The sequence below is a fragment of the Ranitomeya variabilis genome, chromosome 2, assembly GCF_051348905.1.
Source record: "Ranitomeya variabilis isolate aRanVar5 chromosome 2, aRanVar5.hap1, whole genome shotgun sequence".
In the NCBI taxonomy this organism is placed as follows: domain Eukaryota; kingdom Metazoa; phylum Chordata; class Amphibia; order Anura; family Dendrobatidae; genus Ranitomeya; species Ranitomeya variabilis.
Window position 1 is genome coordinate 594,042,839 of NC_135233.1, and position 19,512 is coordinate 594,062,350.

At 46.5% G+C, this 19,512-nt stretch overlaps 2 protein-coding genes across 11 annotated transcripts in view; one reads left to right on the forward strand and one right to left on the reverse strand.

The window, feature by feature from the left end:
• CTU2 (cytosolic thiouridylase subunit 2) overlaps positions 1 to 4,787 on the forward strand; it is a 42,157-nt gene extending 37,370 nt beyond the window's left edge. For 3 of the 5 annotated variants that reach the window (XM_077288410.1, XM_077288408.1, XM_077288412.1), the window contains exons 12-13: positions 3,410 to 3,554; positions 3,633 to 4,004. In XM_077288410.1, coding sequence (XP_077144525.1) covers positions 3,410 to 3,554; positions 3,633 to 3,855 — 368 coding nt within the window. In that variant the 3' untranslated portion in view covers positions 3,856 to 4,004. Of the gene's footprint in view, positions 1 to 3,409; positions 3,555 to 3,632; positions 4,005 to 4,068; positions 4,128 to 4,555 lie in introns of those variants that run through there. The other 2 variants (XM_077288411.1, XM_077288409.1) reach the window with 1 other exon arrangement.
• Positions 4,788 to 7,004: 2,217 nt separating this feature from the next.
• The window catches only part of PIEZO1 (piezo type mechanosensitive ion channel component 1 (Er blood group)), a 175,283-nt gene continuing 162,775 nt past the window's right edge, over positions 7,005 to 19,512 (reverse strand). For 5 of the 6 annotated variants that reach the window (XM_077288416.1, XM_077288418.1, XM_077288417.1 and 2 more), the window contains 11 exons: positions 19,004 to 19,151; positions 18,703 to 18,917; positions 18,451 to 18,609; positions 18,009 to 18,156; positions 14,778 to 14,966; positions 14,336 to 14,428; positions 14,078 to 14,250; positions 13,474 to 13,596; positions 13,299 to 13,378; positions 8,052 to 8,247; positions 7,005 to 7,902 (listed from right to left, as the gene is read on the reverse strand). In XM_077288416.1, the coding sequence (XP_077144531.1) occupies positions 7,653 to 7,902; positions 8,052 to 8,247; positions 13,299 to 13,378; positions 13,474 to 13,596; positions 14,078 to 14,250; positions 14,336 to 14,428; positions 14,778 to 14,966; positions 18,009 to 18,156; positions 18,451 to 18,609; positions 18,703 to 18,917; positions 19,004 to 19,151 (1,774 nt within the window). In that variant the 3' untranslated portion in view covers positions 7,005 to 7,652. The remainder of the gene's footprint in view (positions 7,903 to 8,051; positions 8,248 to 13,298; positions 13,379 to 13,473; positions 13,597 to 14,077; positions 14,251 to 14,335; positions 14,429 to 14,777; positions 14,967 to 18,008; positions 18,157 to 18,450; positions 18,610 to 18,702; positions 18,918 to 19,003; positions 19,152 to 19,512) is intronic. The other variant, XM_077288420.1, reaches the window with a different exon arrangement.

The window sequence follows — 19,512 nt, forward strand, 5'->3', positions numbered from 1 at the left end:
GATTCCAAGGGTAGTAAAGAAGATCAAGTTGGAAGGGATTCCAGTCATACTGATAGCGCCGGACTGGCCAAGGCGGCCGTGGTACACCGAGCTCGTAAATATGCTCGCCGATACTCCTTGGAGACTCCCGGATCGGCCAGACCTCCTCTCGCAGGGACCTCTCAACCACCAGAGTTCTCAGTCGCTGAGTTTAATGGCATGGCCGTTGAGGTCTCTCTCCCCAGGTCATACAGACCATGATCAGAGCCAGAAAACCGGCGTCTTCCCGTATCTACGATAGGTACTGGAAAGCGTTCTTCCGGTGGTATGAAACTAATGAAGTTTTTCCAATGTCCTTTTCTCTTCCGGATCTTCTCGGTTTCCTCCAGTCTGGTCTCGATTCGGGCCTATCCCTAAGCACACTCAAGGGACAAGTGTCCGCTCTGTCGATCCTCTTCCAGAGTGACCTTTCCTCCATTAACCAGGTTAGGACATTTCTACAGGGAGTTACGCATATCGCCCCTCCCTTCTGTCCTCCTTTGGATCCTTGGGACCTTAACCTGGTCCTTGGTGCTCTTCAGGCTGCTCCCTTTGGGCCTCTTCAGGACGTGCCCTTTTCCCTTCTCTCTTGGAAGGTCGCCTTCCTCATTGCCATTACATCTATCAGGAGGGTCTCCGAGTTGGCAGACCTGTCATGCCGTTCCCCCTTCCTGATTCTTCATCAGGATATGGTCGTTCTTAGACCGGTTCCCGAATTCCTTCCCAAGGTGGTCTCGGCTTTCCACATCAACGAGGACATAGTCCTTCCATCATTTTGCCCTTCTCCGGCTCATCCTTTGGAGAAGTCCCTTCACAAGCTTGACGTGGTCAGGGCCATTCGGGTCTATCTTTCTAGAACCGCTCCCTTCCGTCAATCCGATTCTCTCTTTGTTGTTTCCGAGGGTCGTCGGAAGGGCCTTCAAGCGTCTAAATCCACTATCTCCCGCTGGATTCGCTCGGCAATTTCAGAATCGTACAGTCTTCATGAGGCACGTCCTCCTTCGGGGATGCGAGCTCACTCCACCAGAGGTGTCGGAGCTTCTTGGGCTGTTCGCCACCAGGCTTCCGCCTTGCAAGTTTGCAAGGCCGCAACCTGGTCATCTTTGCACACGTTTACGAGGTTCTATCGGGTTCATACCCAAGCCTCGTCCGATGCCTGTCTTGGTAGGAAGGTACTGCAGGCAGCGGTCGCACACCGGCCGACCTGAGACCTTTTCTCATTTCCTTTCTACCCACCCTTTTCCGGGACTGCTTTTGGACTTCCCATGGTTGTCCTGTGTCCCCCAATGAAGCGATAAAGAAAGAGGGATTTTTGGTACTTACCGTAAAATCTCTTTCTTGGAGCCTTCATTGGGGGACACAGCACCCTCCCTACTTGTTTGTTCTGGTACCGTGTTTGGGGCCTGGAGGCCCTAGTTTAGTTGGTACCTTTACTATTATGAGTTCTGTCGCTTCTCCTACTGCTTTTTACACTAACTGAGGTACTTGGTGCCTGTCGGTGGGTGTATACTGAGAGGGAGGAGCTACGCCTTTTCCTTTTTTTGCATAGTGTCAGCCTCCTAGCAGCAGCAGCATACACCCATGGTTGTCCTGTGTCCCCCAATGAAGGCTCCAAGAAAGAGATTTTACGGTAAGTACCAAAAATCCCTCTTTTTGCATCGCTTTATTCTGAGGACTATAACTTTTTTATTTTTTGCTGTATGGCGGCTCGATTTTGGCGGGACAAGATGACGTTTTCAGCGGTACCATGGTTATTTATATCCGTCTTTTTGATCGCGTGTTATTCCACTTTTTGTTTGGCGTTATGATAAAGCGTTGTTTTTTGCCTTTTTTTTTTTTTTAACCGGTGTTCACTGAAGGGGTTAACTAGTGGGACAGTTTTATAGGTCGAGTCATTACGGACGCGGCGATACTAAATATGTGTACTTTTATTGTTTTGTTTTTTTCTTATTTAGATTAAGGAATGTATTTATTGGAACAATATATATATATATATTTTTTTTTTTATTATTTATTTAGGATTTATTTTTTATTTTTTTCACACATGTAATTTTTTTTTATTTACTTTTTTACTTTGCCCCAGCGGGGGACATCACACTAAAGTGACAGATCGCTGATCTGACACTTTGCTGTGCACTGTCAGATCAGCGATCTGACATGCACAGCAGGGAGGCTTCCCGGCACCTGCTCTGAGCAGGCGCTGTGAAGCCACCTCCCTGCAGGACCCGGATGCAGCCCCGTGGCCATTTTGGATCCGGTCACCTGCAGGGAGGAGGAGGTAAGAGACCCTCGCAGCAACGCGATCACATCGCGTTGCTCCGAGGGTCTCAGGGAGGTGGCTTCCCTATACCGCCGGGACACTGCGATCATGTTTGATCGCAGTGTGCCGGGGGTTAATGTGCCGGGGGCGGTCCGTGACCGCTCCTGGCACATAGTGCCGGATTGCAGCTGCGATAGTCAGCTGACACTCGGCCGCGCTTTCCCTGTGAGCGCGGCCGATTGCTCTGGACGTACTATTCCGTCCTTGGGAAGTAGGGCCCACCCCACATGGACGGAATAGTACGTCTAATGGCAGAAAGGGGTTAACAAACTTTGGATTTTTTTTTTCACCACTGAAGTAAAAAAATAACCTAGACATGTTGGGTGTCTATGAACTCATAATGATCTGGAGAATCATAATGGCAGGTCAGTTTTCGCATTTGGTGAACATGGTAAAAAAAATCCCAAAAAACGTTGTGGAATTGCACTTTTATTTGCAATTTCACCGCACTTGAAATTTTTTTCCCGTTTTTGAGTACAAGACATGGTAAAACCAATTGTGTCATTCAAAAGTACAACTCGTCCCACAAAAAAACAAGCCCCCACATGGCCATATTGATGGAAAAATAAAAAAGTTATGGCTCTGGTAAGAAGGGGAGCGAAAAACAGAAACGCAAAAACGAAAACGGGCAGGGTCTTTAAGGGGTTAATGGTATAAAATATTAAATATAATTAAAGTTCCCAAGTGGAGGCAGCCTCAGTGTAGGGGACGAGATCGGACACAGACCACAGTCTTCTATGATCAGGAGTTGCCGTATTTGTGGTGTGTGAGAGTCGTGCTCAGACACTTATATACCAGTATAGAAAAATGGCCGAAAAAGTATGTATGTATATATATATAACACACAACATTTAATTTTGCATTAAAAATAATTGATTATGTAATAAATAGTCATTAATTTTAAAAAAATGACATTCCTTTTAAGCATGACCCAACTCAGGAGCCATACATGCCCCTCACCTGCTCTCATGGTAATGACGTTAGTGCCACCTTGTGGTAATAATAGTGTACTGCACCGTCACAATGCCTTGTATGGATGTCTGTTCTCATTCCGTGCTTTTCTTGCATCAGGTGACGCCTCGGCCTTCTCCGCCACACAAATATCTCAGAATCTCTCCCAAAAGAAGCCAAAAAGCAATGCAGAACCCACAGGAGACCCTGAGAAGCAATGCTGCAGCGGTGGACAGAGCTGTGACCTATCCACCTCTTGTAGCGGGTGAGTGCTGCCATCAGTCACACGGCAGGGTATATAGATGTCTTTTCCTCACTTACAATCAATGTCTGCCGCCTACAGATCTCCCAGGACACAAGACTTCACATCCTTCTTATGCTACAGCTGCCGAGTGATGATGAAGGATGTGGTAGGTGACATCTCAGGGGCTATTGGGCAAAAAAAGTGGCATAAAATCTCCACCGGGAAGGCGGTGGCCCCTCCATTTACAGGATCGGCGCAGACTTCTCCACTAATCATAAATGGACGGCATGTCCGATTATCTACCATTAATCTTTCCATATAACAGACCAGTCCTGGTAGAATTAGCGTGTGCTATATTTTTACGCTCAAGTCATAAAACCCAGAGACAGGACTTAATGAGCCAGTATCATGGCCGACTGATTGGGAGGAATGCCCCAGCAATGACCCTATCTAATAGAAGACAATCCACAGAATTGGTTTCATCCCTTCACGATTTAGTCTCTGCCATTTTCATATTGTGACATATTTCTTCCAGACGTCAGTAAGCGCCTTCCCTCCATACATCCTGCAGGAGGCCGAGCACCGGAGCCGCAGGTAAGCCCCTGATCCAGAGCTGTGACCCCAAAGTCCCAGTGCCTCATTCACACCGCAGTTGTTCATAGATCGCACTCGTTCCTGTGACTGTCTATTGGACCGTTCACACGTCCGTGAGTTATTTTTTTTGCGAACAAGTGGTCCGTGCAAAATTGCAGAGACGTGTCCGATATTGATCTGTGTCTATGGATTAGTGAAAATAAAAATCAGATCAATAGAAGGTGGAGAAAAATTTTTTTTTCCCGACATATTAAAAAAACGGAAAAAAAAAATCGGATCAAATTCTAATGAAACTCAGTTTTTCTTGGACGTGAAATGAATGAGGCTGAATACAATGAGCGGGATCTTTCCTCTTACACAGGTGGAGACCCCCCTAAAGGGCTAATGGTATAAATATCTAATTTCTCTCTTCTGTGTCCGTGGTTTAGGTTAGCGATGAGGACAGAGATACAGGAGTTCCTGCTGGATGAAGGCTGCGGAGACACGTGAGCGGATCGGGACCGGACCCTCTCCAGGAGACAGCACAGGCCGGCACAACACCCGTATTTTTAACAACTTTAATTTTTAAGTAGATGCTAATTTATTAGTAAACTTTACCCTTTTATCATGTTCTGGGAAAATATAAAATAAAGTGTTATGGAAAAATCTGTAGTACAGAGAGAGATGGGCAAGTGTCACTTCCATAGACTATGTATACCGTCAGTCAGGCATTCCCATGTCCCAGAGAGCAGCCCTGGAGATTGCCGGGGGACCCCAGTGATCAGTAAGTTATCACCTGCTCAATTTTGGGAATAACCCTTTAAAACGACATATTGTGACGGGTCCTATTTACATCAGTTAAAAGGGGGCTATTTAAATTCCCACCCACAGGATTGCAGAGATGTGGGCTCTTTAACCAAGGGATTCTTCTTTGGGGGACCTTACTTTTTGTTTGGGCAATGTCATACAGGAAATAAAAGGGCAAAAATCGCACAGAGCGTCTGACAATCGGTACATGCCGAGAATTCTTCACTCCTGTCACCTACCGGGAGAGATGCAGGGTGTCACATAAGATGCTCTGGATGTGTCCCAGGTATCGGGGGACAATGCTGCAATACCTGTGCTAGATCCAGAGCGTCTCATCACCTGCAATGAAAAAGAAAAAAAAAAATCAAAACTTTCTCTCTTGCTTTACTGGGGGACACAGGAAACCATGGGGTGTGTGCTGCTGCCATCTGGAGGCTGACACTAGTAATTACAACTGACTACAGATCTACAGTGTAAAGTAAGAAAGATTCTGAAAGGTCGTTTTTAACAAATCCAGAGGTTGAAAATCTGCACAATCCTCACACGTAAAGGCGATTCTGTCATCACAAACTAAAAGTTAGCGCTATTTTTATAGGGGCTACGAGCTCTTAGTGTTCTGGTCACTGCCTCTCTTCTGCAGAGATTGAAGGTGTAATTTTTATGGGGACTATATCCCCTACAAGGCATATGCTGAAGGATGCTGACAGAACTGTGAGATCTCTCCTTGCTCGCGGCGCATTGTGGAGAGCTCGCGGAGCATTGGAGAGAGCTCGCATTGTGGAGAGCTCGCGGAGCATTGGAGAGAGCTCGCAGAGCATTGGAGAGAGCTCGCAGAGCATTGGGGAGAGCTCGCATTGTGGACTGCTCGCAGAGCATTGGGGAGAGCTCGCACATTGTGGACTGCTCGCAGAGCATTGGGGAGAGCTCGCACATTGTGGAGAGCTCGCAGAGCATTGGGGAGAGCTCGCATTGTGGCCAGCTCGCAGATCATTGGGGAGAGCTCACACATTGTGGAGAGCTCGCGGAGCATTGGGGAGAGCTCACAGCATTGTGGAGAGAGCTCGCAGAGCATTGGGGAGAGCTCACAGAACATTGTGGAGAGCTCACAGAACATTGTGGAGAGCTCACAGAGCATTGTGGAGAGCTCACAGAGCATTAAGGAGAGCTCACAGAGCATTGTGGAGAGCTCGCAGAGCATTGGGGAGAGCTCACAGAACATTGTGGAGAGCTCACAGAACATTGTGGAGAGCTCACAGAGCATTGTGGAGAGCTCACAGAGCATTGTGGAGAGCTCACAGAGCATTGTGGAGAGCTCGCGGAGCATTGGGGAGAGCTCACAGCATTGTGGAGAGAGCTCGCAGAGCATTGGGGAGAGCTCACAGAGCATTGGGGAGAGCTCACAGAACATTGTGGAGAGCTCACAGAGCATTGTGGAGAGCTCACAGCATTGGGGAGAGCTCACGCAGCTGCAGCCATTTCTCAGACTCTCAATGTAACACAGCCGCTGACTGTTTTAATTCCACATTATGTGTTAGATCTCTGCTTGCAAAGTGTTAGTTACTGAATTGCTCAGTGATTAAATGTGTTGCAGATCTGTGGGGGCTCCAGTTTGTGAGACCCCCCCACCAGTCGCTCAGAGTGATGCACAGAAGGTTGTACGGACTCAGACTGACTAATAATCTCGTATGCTGAAGAGGGGAGTGCATCAGAGTTGCATTTGGCCGTCCAGTGTGGACCTAAGGGACCTGGGAGCCTTTACATATTATCACCACTAGGTGGCGCTGATCTGATTGCCCCAGAGCTATATTCTAGAACTACACTATAGCATTCTATGATATCGCCACCTGGTGGAAGAAGCAGGAAGTTCAGATTTAAACATGTGGGGAATTTCAGTATTAGAGAAAAGTTAAGACTCTTATTGCACGGTGTTAAAAATATTTATCTGCCCAGAAGTTATGTACCAGAAAAAAAGCTCAAATAATTTACATAAAAAAGGCAAAAGCCATACATTAAAAATTGTAACCTGACCATTCATTCTGAGTGATGGCTCACGGCTTCGTCCCTGTGGGGCTGATTGAGAACACAATCCAGTTTATTTCACAGATGCCATGTTTAATAGTAGAAAAACACAAGTAACTCTGAAAACTTTACTGATTTTTGGTTTTGTTCAGAGAGCAGAGCACGACCCGGGGGCCCGGGTGGGGTCCTGCCCTGCGATATTGCACATCGGAGGGTCCTCTTTGGTGTACAGTATTGATGCGAGGCACAGGCCGGTCCCCTCCAGGCGGTCAGGTAGTGTGCGGCGTCGCGCCCAGTAAATAAAATAACTTTTTACAGTATATAAATAGCTCTTTATCACAAGTCATTCCAGAACTTTGGTCAGAAGTCCCAAATGATAAAAATTACACAAAAGTCTTAAGAAAAAACTTCACCCCCAGCACGATCCTCTGTGTGCGGCACCGGATCTCCAAACATTAAGCAGCAGTATGGGCCTAGTGATGGCTCTAGGGCTGGTCGGAGATCTTCATGGAGGTGCGTTGCTGCCCTCCTGTGGCGGCAAGAGGAGACTGCAGCAGTGTCTGAGGTTCTGGGTTTTAGAAGAAATGTTGACCTTGGCGTCTCGCTCTGGACAGGTAGTGTCGACTTTCTGCGCTCAGTCACAAATAGTTTTCCATCCGGAGAGCGGATGGCGCTCCTCCTACTTCATGTCACATCTTTCGCGGCTCAGCGTCGCCATACTTAGTCCTTGTCTACCGTCCACTTGATCATGGTCTCCGGCGAGCGGTATAGGAAGATAAGCTTGGCGTACAACTCTTCTTCCAGCTCCAGCTCTCCGCGCTCCCGCACCACGTAGATGTCCTGGCAGAGCTTCAGGATCTTATCCACACAAGGCAGCTCCTCAAACATGATGGAGTGCGAGATCTCGCTGAAGAATCCGCGCACAAACTTGCCGATGACCAGGACGATCGAAACATACAGACCCATAATTCTGCGGAAGACAAAAAAGGCGAGATGGTAAACGGTGTGGACAAATCTGAGAGCTTCCAGGAATGTAAAGCTGCAGGATTTGGAGGAAGTCTGTAGCAACCATCATCCTAACCATGAGGTAAGAGCGTGTGTGAACGAGGCCGCTCTTACCCATATCCAGCCAGGAAGCCCAGGCTCGGGGGGCTGACCTTGTCGTTGAAGATCACCATTGGGAGGATGTTGCAGTCTCGCTTGCAGTCTTCCAGGTTGATCACCCACCACTCCACGAAGCTGCTGCTGGCGTTGCCCTCGCTGATCCTCTGCCGGTTCAGGTGCACGGTGACATTCAGGTAACTTTCCTCCTCATCTGTGCAAAAGAGGAGAATGGCAATGACACACTGGAGCGTTGGAGGCAGTACACCAGCGCGGAGGAGATGGCCGTCAGCGGCCGGGCACCACTGCAAGTGGCCGCGAATTCAGGATATTGTGGAGCTGGCAGAGACATAAAACTGCAAAACCGCAGCGACATTTCAGCCACTTTTAGAATAGTCGCCTTTCCTTATTGAAAATTACCTTGCAATAAATGCAGCTGGTTACACGCTGCAGGGTATCGTCAGGGCGGCCTCCAACTCATCTACCATATCGTGTGGCACATAAGACGCACCCCAGGTTTACACAGCAAAAAAATATACATGCAGACACACAGCTCTGCTACATGCACACACAGACACACAGCTCTGCTACACGCACATATACAGACACAGCTCTGCTAGACGCACACACAGACAGCTCTGCTACATGCACATATACAAACACAGCTCTGCTACATGCACACAGACACAGCTCTGCTACATGCACACACAGACACAGCTCTGCTACATGCACACAGACAGCTCTGCTACATGCACATATACAGACACAGCTCTGCTACATGCACACAGACACAGCTCTGCTACATGCACACACAGACAGCTCTGCTAGACGCACATACAGACACACAGCTCTGCTACACGCACATACAGACACACAGCTCTGCTACACGCACATATACAGACACAGCTCTGCTAGACGCACACACAGACAGCTCTGCTACATGCACATATACAGACACAGCTCTGCTACATGCACATATACAGACACAGCTCTGCTACATGCACACAGACACAGCTCTGCTACACGCACATATACAGACACAGCTCTGCTACATGCACACACAGACACACAGCTCTGCTACACGCACATATACAGACACAGCTCTGCTAGACGCACACAGACAGCTCTGCTACACGCACATATACAGACACAGCTCTGCTACATGCACACAGACACAGCTCTGCTACACGCACATATACAGACACAGCTCTGCTACACGCACATATACAGACACAGCTCTGCTACATGCACACAGACACCGCTCTGCTACATGCACACACAGACACAGCTCTGCTAGATGCGCATACAGACACACAGCTCTGCTACATGCACACAGACACAGGTCTGCTACACGCACATATACAGACACACAGCTCTGCTACATGCACACAGACACACAGCTCTGCTACATGCACACACAGACACACAGCTCTGCTAGACGCACAGGTACAAACACACAGCTCTGCCACACACATATATACAGACACAGCTCTACTACATGTACAAACACACAGCTCTGCTACATGCACACATACTGACAGCTCTGCTACATGCAAACAACTGCTACACACACACATACAAACACAGCTCTGCTACACGCACAGACACAGCTCTGCTACATGCAAACACAGACACACAGCTCTGCTACCCGCACATATATAGACACAGGTCTGCTACACGCACACATACAGACACACAACTCTGCTACACGCACACACAACTGCTACAGGCACACATGCAGACACACGTAGCTCTGCTACATGCTTGGACAGCTCTGCTCCATGTATATATAGGAACAAGCAGCTAATACACTCATTCGTGCGCACAGGTAGCTCTGCTACACACACCCGCCCTATACATTACTACGTCCTGCAGTTCTTTATCGGGATCTGTGTGGAGGCTGCAACAGCAGAGCATTCGTAAGGCCTTCCACTTGATTAACCCCTTCATGACCCAGCCTATTTTGGCCTTAATTACCTTGCCGTTTTTTGCAATTCTGACCAGTGTCCCTTTATGAGGTAATAACTCAGGAACGCTTCAACGGATCCTAGTGATTCTGAGATTGTTTTTTGTGACATATTGGGCTTCATGTTAGTGGTAAATTTAGGTAGATAATTTCTGCGTTTATTTGTGAAAAAAAAACGGAAATTTGGCGAAAATTTAGAACATTTCGCAATTTTCACATTTTTAATTTTTATTCTGCTAAACCAGAGAGTTATGTGACACCAAATAGTTAATAAATAACATTTCCCACATGTCTACTTTACATCAGCACAATTTCGGAAACAACATTTTTTTTTGCTAGGAAGTTATAAGGGTTAAAATTTGACCAGTGATTTCTCATTTTTACAACAAAATTTACAAAACCATTTTTTTTTTAGGGACCACCTCACATTTGAAGTCAGTTTGAGGGTTCTATATGGCTGAAAATACCCAAAAGTGACACCATTCTAAAAACTGCACCCCTCAAGGTGCTCAAAACCACATTCAAGAAGTTTATTAACCCTTCAGGTGTTTCACAGCAGCAGAAGCAACATGGAAGGAAAAAATGAACATTTAACTTTTTAGTCACAAAAATGATCTTTTAGCAACAATTTTTTTATTTTTCCAAGGGTAAAAGGAGAAACTGGACCACGAAAGTTGTTGTCCAATTTGTCCTGAGTACGCTGATACCTCATATGTGGGAGTAAACCACTGTTTGGGCGCACGGCAGGGCTCAGAAGGGAAGGAGCGCCATTTGACTTTTTGAATGAAAAATTGGCTCCAATCTTTAGCGGACACCATGTCGCGTTTGGAGAGCCCCCGTGTGCCTAAACATTGGAGCTCCCCCACAAGTGACCCCATTTTGGAAACTAGACGCCCCAAGGAACTTATGTAGATGCATAGTGAGCACTTTAAACCCCCAGGTGCTTCACAGAAGTGTATAACGCAGAGCCGTGAAAATAAAAAATAATTTTTCTTTCCTCAAAATGATTTTTTTAGCCCGGAATTTTTTATTTTCCCAAGGGTAACAGGAGAAATTGGACCCCAAAAGTTGTTGTCCAGTTTCTCCGGAGTACGCTGATACCCCACATGTGGGGGTAAACCACTGTTTGGGCACACGTCGGAATTCGGAAGGGAAGTAGTGACGTTTTGAAATGCAGACTTTGATGGAATGCTCTGCGGGCGTCACGTTGCGTTTGCAGAGTCCCTGATGTGCCTAAACAGTAGAAACCCCCCACAAGTGACCCCATTTTGGAAACTAGACCTCCCAATGAACTAATCTAGATGTGTGGTGAGCACTTTGAACCCCAACTGCTTAATAAATAAATAAAAATAATCATTTTTCTTTCCTCAAAAATAATTTTTTAGCCCACAATTTTTTATTTTCCCAAGGGTTACAGGAGAAATTGGACCCCAAAAGTTGTTGTCCAGTTTCTCCTGAATACGCTGGTACCCCATATGTGGGGGTAAACCACTGTTTGGGCACACGTCGGGGCTCAGAAGGGAGAGAGCACCATTTGACTTTTTCAACGCAAGATTGGCTGGAATCAATGGTGGCGCCATGTCGCGTTTGGAGACCCCCTGATGTGCTTAAACAGTGGAAACCCCTCAATTCTAACTCCAACACTAACCCCAACACACCCCTAATCCCAACCCTAACCACAACCCTAACCCCAACACACCCCTAACCATAGTCTTAACCCTAATTCCAACCCTAAGGCTATGTGCCCACGTTGCGGATTTGTGAGCGGATTTTTCCGCACCGTTTTTGAAAAATCTGCAGGTAAAACGCACTGCGCTTTACCTGCAGATTTACCGTGGATTTCCAGTGTTTTTTGTGTGGATTTCACCTGCAGATTCCTATTATGGAGCAGGTGTAAAACGCTGCGGAATCCGCACAAAGAATTGACATGCTGCGGAAAATACAACGCAGCGTTTCCGCGCCGTATTTTCCGCACCATGGGCACAGCGGATTCGGTTTTCCATAGGTTTACGTGGTACTGTAAACGTGATGGAAAACTGCTACGAATCCGCAGCGGATCCGCAGCCAAATCCGCACCGTGTGCACATAGCCTAATTCTAACCCTAATTCCAACCCTAGCCCTAATTCTAACCCTAATTGTAACCCTAACCCTAATTGTAACCCTAATTCTAACCCTAGCCCTAAGTGCAACCCTAACCCTAAGTGCAACCCTAACCCTAAGTGCAACCCTAAGTGCAACCCTAACCCTAATGGAAAAACAAAAATAAATATATTTTCTGTATTTTATTATTGTCCCTACCTATGGGGGTGATAAAGGGGGGTTTATTTACAATTTTTTTTATTTTGATCGCTGTGATAGAACCTATCACAGCGACCAAAATGTACAAGGAACGAATCTGCTGGCCGGCAGATTCGGCGGGCGCACTGCGCATGCGCCCGCCATTTTCCAAGATGGCGGCGCCCATGCGAGAAGACCGAGGACAGCGGGACTAGGTAAGTATGGGGGGGTGCGATCGGACAGCAGGCGGGCGGAGGGGAGGACGGGGGAGGGGAGAGGAAGGCGCTTAGGACCGGACGGAGGGGTACGGAACACTGACGGCGGCTGCAGATCGCCGCCGTCAGTCGGTCGGTGGGGGGGCCAGATCGGGGTCTCCAGCCATGGCCGATGCTATTGCAGCATCGGCCATGGCTGGATTGTAATATTTCACCAATTTTCATAGGTGAAATATTACAGATTGCTCCGATTGGCTGTTTCACTTTCAACAGCCTATCAAAGCGATCGTAGCCACGGGGGGCGAAGCCACCCCCCCGGGCTGTAGTACCACTCCCCCTGTCCCTGCATGTCGGGTGGAATTGGAGTTAACCCCTTCACCCGGCCTGCAGGGACGCGATCCCTCCATGATGCATATGCTGCATCACAGGTCGGATTGGCACAGGTTTTCATGACGCATATGCTGCGTCAAAGGTCAGGAAGGGGTTAACTTAAGCAGCTTTCAAGTCATGCGATCAGTCACATGACCTGAAAGGTCCTGGAATTACTGTTGCAGAAGGTCCTGCAGCCTCCGTTCAGTCCCAGCAGCTTCCTCTCCTGCTCTGATCACATAGATCAGTGTATGGCAGCAGCTCTCTGTGATCGGGAAGGACGCGGTGTCAGCTTTCTCCTCCATCACAGGAATGTGCCTCTGGACTAAAAGAAGCACACAGTTTTTAATAAGTGTTTTTCTTGATAAAAAATGTGTCTTCTGTACTGAAAAATATGGCACTCAGCCTTTTTTATGTGACAGAGTGAATTCTCATACCGGGCTGCAGCTGTTTCACAGGATTTGCCTCTGGTCCATTAGGGGCTCGGATATACTTTGGAAACAAGTAAGGGACACACCTGTGGAGAGAAGGGGTAGGTGAATAATTGAACATTTAGCATTCCCTTTCGATCAGTAGTCAGGTGCACAAAGCTCGGAGTATCTGAGCACTTACACGGGGGTATCTCGGGTGCCTTCTAAGAGGTCGGCCAGCTGCATGCGTCCCTCACTCCCCGGCTCCAGGTCCTTCGTGTGCTTCTCTGATGTGTGTTCCACAGTGCCCCCTTTAGCCAGATCCCTGGAATAGCCAGAATTTGCCATACATTTATCAGGCTTTTAATTACAGCAAGGGTCAGATTTTGCCATTTGTTATTTATCATTGATTAGTAATCCAGTGGTCCCAATTCATTAAACCTGGGTTTGTTCATGTTGGTCTTGATGAGGGGTCCGATTCATTGAGAGGGGCACGCCTCTGAGGGGTAAAGTTCATATTGCGGTTTACCCTACGTTCAATGTCACCATTGGGGTTTGCATTTGATCAGCCACAAAGCAGGATTTGGCCATATTTGCCGATGGGGTGCATTGACTATAACGATGCAGACAGAGTCCATCTGTTTTCAGCCATACACGCCTATTGGAGGCGTTTCACAATTAATTTGTAATTCTTCAATATAGAACCAATTTCCCAGGTTTGATGTATAGTCCACTTTGCAGGATTTTATACAGAAAATGATGCAATGTAGCCGTCATTACTGTACTGAGTCCATGGAAGGTCTTACCTCTGGAAGTCCCATGTAAATCTAAGTGTAATGGCTGAAGATCCGTTCTTAAGCTCCTTCCTCATCTGCTCTCTACTCGGAGGACTGATCCCCCATACGGAGCCGGAGTTCCCCTCGATTTGTGCGGTCACTATGTCCTCATAGCTGTACAATGTGATGAACTGCATGGCCGTCTGAAACAAGATAGAAGGCGACTTGTACATTGTTCCGCGACATAAAGACCTGGAATATATTTGAGACCAAACCGTGAGCGCTCACCGGCTGCCGATCAAATTCACTGGTGAGCTGCTCGTATTCCTGAGGAGTGAAGGGCTGGATGGATTGTTGCTGAGCGCTCATCGTGAACAGCGGCTAGACACAGAAAGTGGAAAAATAAACGCATTAGTAATCAAAATACATTCACGCGTACTAGGGGAGAAGGTAGAGAATGGAAGAGAAAGGTGTGGAAAAAATACACCGTAATCTGTCTCTAGTTATGTTACCCTTAGGACTTGTTCACATGCTGTGTTTTTTGCAAAGTGAACGAGACTTCAGAAATCTCGTATTTTTTCCTTGCACACAAAACCGCATCGTGTCAATTTTTTCTGCATTTTTCACTTATTCAAATGGTGACAGTCTTGTAGGCAGAACATACCCTTATAGTCCTGTCCCTGCACAGACACCCGAACCCCATGATGTTTTTTTTGCCCCGTTTGCATACCTCATATCCTCCCAATTTGAAGGTCAGAGTTACATCGATCGGATGGTTGACGACTCCCACAACTGAGCGCACCAGAGACATAAAGAGCAGAGGAAACCAAATGATACAGATGAGGAAAACGATGATGAGACCGCCCATGCCGTACTTCACCATCTTCTTTTTCTTCTGTCCTTTAGGCTGCGGGTATTTCTGAAGAAGAGAATCTTTTCAATAACTAGAAATCGGATGCAAAAGTTTACTGAACCATCACAATCTTATGAAAATTTCTCAAGTGGATGAAAAGGAAAAACAAAATTAAGCAAGTGAGCAAATAGAATTGATTAAAGAAAAACAATCAAAACAATTTTAATTTCTTCATTTTGCCTTTCCTTTAGGTCCAATAGAGAAATTTGGGGTGTCAAGTTTTCATTTGTCACTGATTTAATGTATAATGCATTATACAGGTGTGCCTCACAAAGCTAGAGTATCATTAAAAAGTTAATTTATTTCAGTTCTTCAACACAAAAAGTGAAACTCATTATATAGTCATTACTATAGAGCGATACCTTCCGATACTCAAAGGTATCGGTATCGGATGGTATCGGCCGATATCCGAAAAATATCGGATATCGCCGATACCGATACCCGATACCAATGCAAGTCAATGGGACACAAGTATCGGAAGGTATCCTGTATGGTTCCCAGGGTCTGAAGAAGAGGAAACTCTCCTTCAGGCCCTGGGATACATATTCATGTAAAAAATAAAGAATTAAAATAAAAAATATGGATATACTCACCCTCGGACGGGCCCTGGACCTTACCGATGTAACCGGCAGCCTCCGTTCCTAAGAATGAGGAGTTTAGGACCTTCGATGACGTCGCGGCTTGTGATTGGTCGCGTGACCGCTCACGCGACCAATCACAAGCCGCGACGTCATCGCAGATCCTAAACTCCTCATTCTTAGGAATGGAGGCTCCCGGTTACATCGGTAAGGTCCAGGGGCCGCCGGAGGGGTGAGTATATCCATATTTTTTATTTTAATTCTTTATTTTTTACATGAATATGGATCCCAGGGCCTAAAGGAGAGTCTCCTCTCCTCCAGACCCTGGGAACCATACACTGGGAACTTCCGATTCCGATATCACAAAAATATCGGAACTCGGTATCGGAATTCCGATACCGCAAGTATCGGCCGATACCCGATACTTGCGGTATCGGAATGCTCAACACTAGTCATTACACACAGAGTGATCTATTTCAAGTGTTTTATTTGTTAATGTTGATGATTATGGCTTACAGCCAATGCAAACCCAAAAGTCATTATCTCAGTAAATTAGAATACTTTATAACACCAGCTTGAAAAATGATTTTAAAATCCAAAATGTTGACCTACTGAAATGTATGTTTAGTAAATGCACTCAATACTTGGTTGGGGCTGCTTTTGCATCAAGTACCGCGTCAATGTGGCGTGGCACTGCTGAGGAGTTATGGAAGCCCAGGTTGCTTTGATAGCAGCCTTCAGCTCGTCTGCATTGTCTGATGTCTCTCATCTTCCTCTTGACAATACACCATAGATTCTCTGTGGAGTTAAGGTCAGGCAAGTTTGCTGCCAATCAAGCCCAGTGATACTGTTGTTTGTAAACCAGGTATTGGTACTTTTGGCAGTGTGCACAGGTGCCAAGTCCTGCTGAAAAAGGAAACTTCCGTCCCCAAAAAGCTTGTCGGCAGAGGGAAGCATGAAGTGCTCTAAAATTCCCTGGTAGACGGCTGCGCTGACATTGGACTTGATAAAACACAGTAGACCTACACCAGCAGATGACATGGCTCCCCAAACCATCACTGATTGTGGACACTTCACACTAGACCTCAAGCAGCTTGGATTGTGGCCTCTCCACTCTTCCTCCAGACTCTGGGACCTTGATTTCCAAATGAAATGCAAAATCTACTTTCATCTGAGAACAACACCTTGGACCACTGAGCAACAGTCCAGTTCTTTTTCTTCTTGACCCAGGTAAGACGCTACTGGCGTTGTCTATTGGTCATGAGTGACTTGACACAAGGAATGCGACACTTGTAGCCCATGTCCTGGATACGTCTGTGTGTGGTGCCTCTTGAAGCAATGACTCCAGCAGCAGTCCACTCCTTGTGAATCTCCCCCAAATTTTTGCATGCCCTTTTCTTAACAATCCTTTCAAGGCTGCGGTTACCCCGGTTGCTTGTGCACCTTTTTCTACCACACTTTTTCCTTTCACCTAACTTTCCATTAATATGCTAGGGTACAGCACTCTGAACAGCCAGCTTCATTATCATTGACCTTTTGTGGCTTATCCTCCTTGTGGAGTGTATCAATGACTGCCTTCTGGACATCTGTCAAGTCAGCAGTCTTCCCCATGATTGTGGAGCTACTGAAACAGACTAAGGGACCTTTTTAAACACTTAGGAGCCTTTGCAAGTGTTTTTTTAATTAATTATTCTAATTTACTGAGATAATGACTTCTGGGTTTTCATTGGGTGTAAGCCATAACCATCAACATTAACAGAAATAAACATGTGAAATAGATCCCTCTGTTTGTAATGACTATATAATATACGAGTTTCACTTTTTGTATTGAACAACTGAAATAAATTAACTGTTTGATGATATTCTAACTTTCTGAGAAGCATGTGTATATTCCAGTGCAGTGAAGATCAGATTCCAGCTGGCAGGTTTCTTGTAAAACGGAAAATCATGATTCAGACGTCACTGTAACAATTAAACGGATTTTCTGCTGCTATAAAGAAGGGTGTGTCTGTAAAAAGAAAAGCCATTTACGAATTTCTTTTTTTTCTTCTCTTCCTCATGAGAAAGAAAAAATATTCTTGCTATGACAGAAAGCAGGCAGCCTTGGTTGTCGTTCCAAATTCCTCTAGATACGGTGACATTATTCCGTGAGCCAGCGCCATAAATATTCAGTGATTGTCGGCAGCGGGGTCACACCTCAGTCTGCGTTCTGGAGCCGCTTTAAAGGAATTTAGAAAATAATTTCAGCCCTTCTGAGTAATGCAATGGATGCTAAAGTAGAGGAAAAAATGAGGATTGTCTGATCGGTGCATAGTATTCATATTCCCTGCACAGATAATGATGAGCTGTGATATAACTAAGACTGAATTATAAAAAGGAGGGCACCTAGAAGCCATGTTTGTTAGGGATCAGGGTTTAGGGGGTCCCTTCTGTGAAGAAATCGTTCGTTGACATGAATTTTCATTCTTACCTTTTCAGTTTCACGACTGCACTTGATTATAAAGATATTGGCATAAATGTCCTCCACGCACATCCAGTTGGACAAAGAGAGGGTAGTGTCGGTCCAGACCCAGTCCATGACGGCCCGCAGCTCCACCAAGAAGGGGACCAGACGGAAGCTGCAAGAGGGCGGGATGTTATACGCGGCAGATAGAGAGGAGCAAATGAATGTGCAGGACCCTGGTCAGTATTCAGTGACCCTCCTCCTACCTTCCGACGTCTCCGGTTCCTCTTGATTAGCCGGCTTCGCGTCGTGTGTGCATCATGCCTCGCCGGCTAATCAAAGGGGATGTCGGCAGGTTGGAGGAGGTTCACAGGGATCCAGACTAGCGCCTATGGCGTACTGACCAGAGTCCTAGGAACCAACTTGTATATCAGTAGTTAGAAGATCTTACACCTTAAAGATGGCTTACCCCTGGAAGAGGAAAAGGTTTACGTGGTTGTACTTCTTGGTCAGGAAATTGCCTAGAATGCGGGTTGGGTATCCACAGCGGATTTGATAGGCAGACAGGGCAAAGTAGATGCACTTTACAAAATACCACAACTGCGCCACCGTGTTCTGGCTGAACATCCTGGAGAATAGAGAAATAATAATGTCATCAGGTTACAGCAAGACCAAGGTGTATAGACTCCTCACGACTTGGGCTTTATGCTGGAGTTCTTACCTTTCAGTAACTGCTGGTAGGATGAAGAACATCCAGACATGGATGCCAATGACCAGTATCACCTGGAAGATCAGCTTCCCAAGAACGGTCTTCCGAAGGTACAGAGCGCGATCGATCACCATAGTTGAGAACTGGATCAGAAGCATCACGAGGAAGGCCTCAGGGACCTGGTCGTCGGACAGCGACGAGGTTATATCAGCAGCGGCCGAGTGTTTCTGGAAGGAAGAAGAGATTGAGCTCAATGTAATGGTGATGTGGTCGTAAATGGCGATTTGGTAACTTTAACTTCGCAGCCACTTACCCCAAATGCCCAGAAGCCAAACACGATGATGACAAAGTCCACCACGTCAGCGAGGAACATAAGAGCATAGACATCGGTGGCCGCTCGATACTCTGTGTGAAGGATGTCGTGGAAGAAAGCCTTCACTGGTTTGTACACTCCATGCACCCTACAACAGGAAAAAGGGTTATAAGCCAACGTCACATTGTAGAATCGATAAGCAGGACCTGGTCTGACGCCCAGGATGGTGGTCTGCGACACCTGAATGGGAGCCATGAGACTTAACCCTTACTTGGCGCACATGTGACATCAAACAGCAGAGCTGTGGATGCCGGGATTTAAGAGGCATTTCTCATGGTCACAGACCCCCGTCATAGACTATGGACCGGGTCATGCGAATAATAACCTTTTTAATAGATGTTCCTAATCCTCTCCTCTGCCAGCGTCCCAAGACCTTATTGTAATGGTATGGTGCACACAGGGGACTATGCTGTATGTTCACACATTGAGGACAAATCTGCATCAAATCC